General features: G+C 46.3%; 1 protein-coding gene across 1 annotated transcript in view; it reads right to left on the reverse strand.

Moving 5' to 3' along the window:
- Positions 1–2188: 2188 nt before the first annotated feature.
- The window catches only part of LOC126982699 (serine/threonine-protein kinase SBK2-like), an 864-nt gene continuing 552 nt past the window's right edge, over positions 2189–2500 (reverse strand). Inside the window, exon 1 of the mRNA XM_050834987.1 lies at positions 2189–2500. This exon is cut by the window's right edge and continues 552 nt beyond it. Coding sequence (XP_050690944.1) covers positions 2189–2500 — 312 coding nt within the window.

Genomic DNA, 2500 nt, shown 5'->3' on the forward strand with positions numbered 1-2500 from the left:
CCGACGGAACTTTTCCAGCTGTTAAAGATTTATTGAATATGATGGAGAGCGGTTTACAAATTTGATGTTTGATTTCTTTTAAGACCCTAGGGGTAATTTTGTCTGGACCAGGAGCTTTGCTTACTTTAATCTTTTCAATTGTAAGGGAAGGGAAGGGAAAGGAGATGAAGGGAAGGGAAAGGGAAGGGAAAGAGGGAAAAGGAGGGGAATTAAAGTGTGTGTGTGTGTGTGTGTGTGTGTGTGTGTGTGCACTATAACAGCCGTCGTAAACAAACACAGTCCCGCGGCACAAACACACAAACAGCGCCCCGACAAACAGCAACAATCACGACTAATTGCAAACACCTGTGACGCCCGGCGGGATGATGATAACAGTAATGATGATGATAATAATGATAAAAATACTACTAATAATAATGTTACTACGATTACTACTACTACTACTACTACTACTACTACTACTACTACTACTACTACTACTACTACTACTACTGGGGAGGCGGTGGCCGAGTAGTCTGCGTGGAGAGCTCGTGGACCTAAATTCGAGTGGCGGAAGATCACCCACTTGCTGCCCAACTTCAGCAATTTCGGTCAAGTGGAGCACCGGGTGGCAGCATGGGCCGGGCAGGAGTCATGCATCACGGCAGCCACTATAAATATAATTCGCCTGCGCCATTAACGGGCTGGGGCCGTCCAAGAGACCCCTGAAGAAAGCCTACCGGCACTATAGGCAGCACTTAAAAAATAGTAAATGATAAATAAATTAATAAATAAATAAATAAATAAAAAAACTACTACTACAACTATTACTACTACTACTACTACTACTTCAACTACTACCGGTGCTAATACTAATACAGTAAACCCTGGATTATACGGACCTCGAGATATAACAAATTTCGACTTCAACAACCTTTTTGGCTTCTCTGTATGTGCGGGGACTCAGCGCACAAGTTCGGTAAGTGCGGGGCTGTGTTGGGCGGTGGGCGGCCGAGCATGTGTGGCCGTCGGTCAGCGCAACACAGTGTCCGGTGAGTAACTATTTATTTCGTTTTCTTGTGTGAGTGTAGTGTTTGTGATGACTGCATGGACGTAAATGTGCAAACTTTTATCCAATACAACGAACAAGCTTTGCTCTAAACCGAAATGGTTGGAAATAGCGAACTTTCAGCTCATATAACGAAGAAAGCTTGCTATATACCAGAAGTTCGGAGCACTCAAATGTAACGGATTTTTTAATACAACGTCAATCTTTTCCCCAATTGGTTCGTTAGAGCGAGAATTTACTGTACTACTATTACTGTTTATTATCATTATTATTATTATTATTATTATTATTATTATTATTATTATTATTATTACTGACTATTATTATTTTCATCATCATCATCATCATCATCATAATCCGCGCACCCAGACTCGTAACAAGGTAGGAAAAACGAGAGAGGAAGGAAAGAGATAACAGGAAACGATGAACGGAAGAAAGGAGAGGAGGAAGGAGGAAACAAAGAAGAGGAAGAGATGAAGGAGGAGAGGAAAAAGATAAAGAAAGGACGAGAGCGAGGAGACAAGAAAGGGGCGCGCGCGCACACACACACACACACACACACACACACACACACATGGCACTCAATGGCGTCATATTTTTAGTCCCTGTGTCCTTGCCTCCCCCCTCCACCCCCCCAAAGTACTTATTTGGCACGATTTGATTTCTCTCTCTCTCTCTCTCTCTGTTCCTACATATCTATTTAGTTTCTTCATTACTTTCTTCCTTCCTTCCATTCCACTAACCTATCTACTTTCTACTTTCCTTTAGTCTTCCTTTCCTTTGTTATTTCTCACTATTTTCCTTACTTATCATTTCTTCATAATTTTTCTCCACGTTTCCTTCATTGTTTCCGCCTACTTATCATTTCTTTCATTTTTGTTGACTTATAAAAGATTGCGGTGCTTCGCGTCCATAAGTATTAACAGTTCTGACAACAGTTCGGCTCGGCGCCTCTTCATGTATTAGTTGTAATACAGTAATGTACAAAGATCGAAAAAATATCGCCTCTGAAAAGATCTAGGAAGGAAAGCTAAAAATCACGCGAGGCGGCGTGGAGAGTAAATGCCGCGGGGTGTGGCGCGGCGGAACAGGCAAAGGCTGAAGCTGTTCTGGCGACCGTAAAGAACACAGTGACGTGCATCATCGTATTATGGGACCACCGTCGAGGAGGAGGTTGGTGATGGCGTCCTGCGCGGCGGCCACGGAGAGGCGCTGCGCCGGGTCCTGGTGCATGCACTGGCGCGCCACGCCGCGGCCCTGCTCGGCCCTAGCGGGACTGGCGGGCGGCAGCGCGTCCAGCACGCCCTCCAGCATCCAGCCGAGGGAGAAAGCGTCGCTGGCGGGGGACACGGGGCCGCCCCGCAGCACCTCGGGGGCCAGGTACGGGTACTTGTCGCCGCTCAGCTGCCGCCCGTGGTAGGGCCGCGCGCCCGTCCGCCGCACGGCGCCCAT

Source organism: Eriocheir sinensis, chromosome 5 (assembly GCF_024679095.1).
Source record: "Eriocheir sinensis breed Jianghai 21 chromosome 5, ASM2467909v1, whole genome shotgun sequence".
NCBI classification, from domain to species: Eukaryota; Metazoa; Arthropoda; class Malacostraca; order Decapoda; family Varunidae; genus Eriocheir; species Eriocheir sinensis.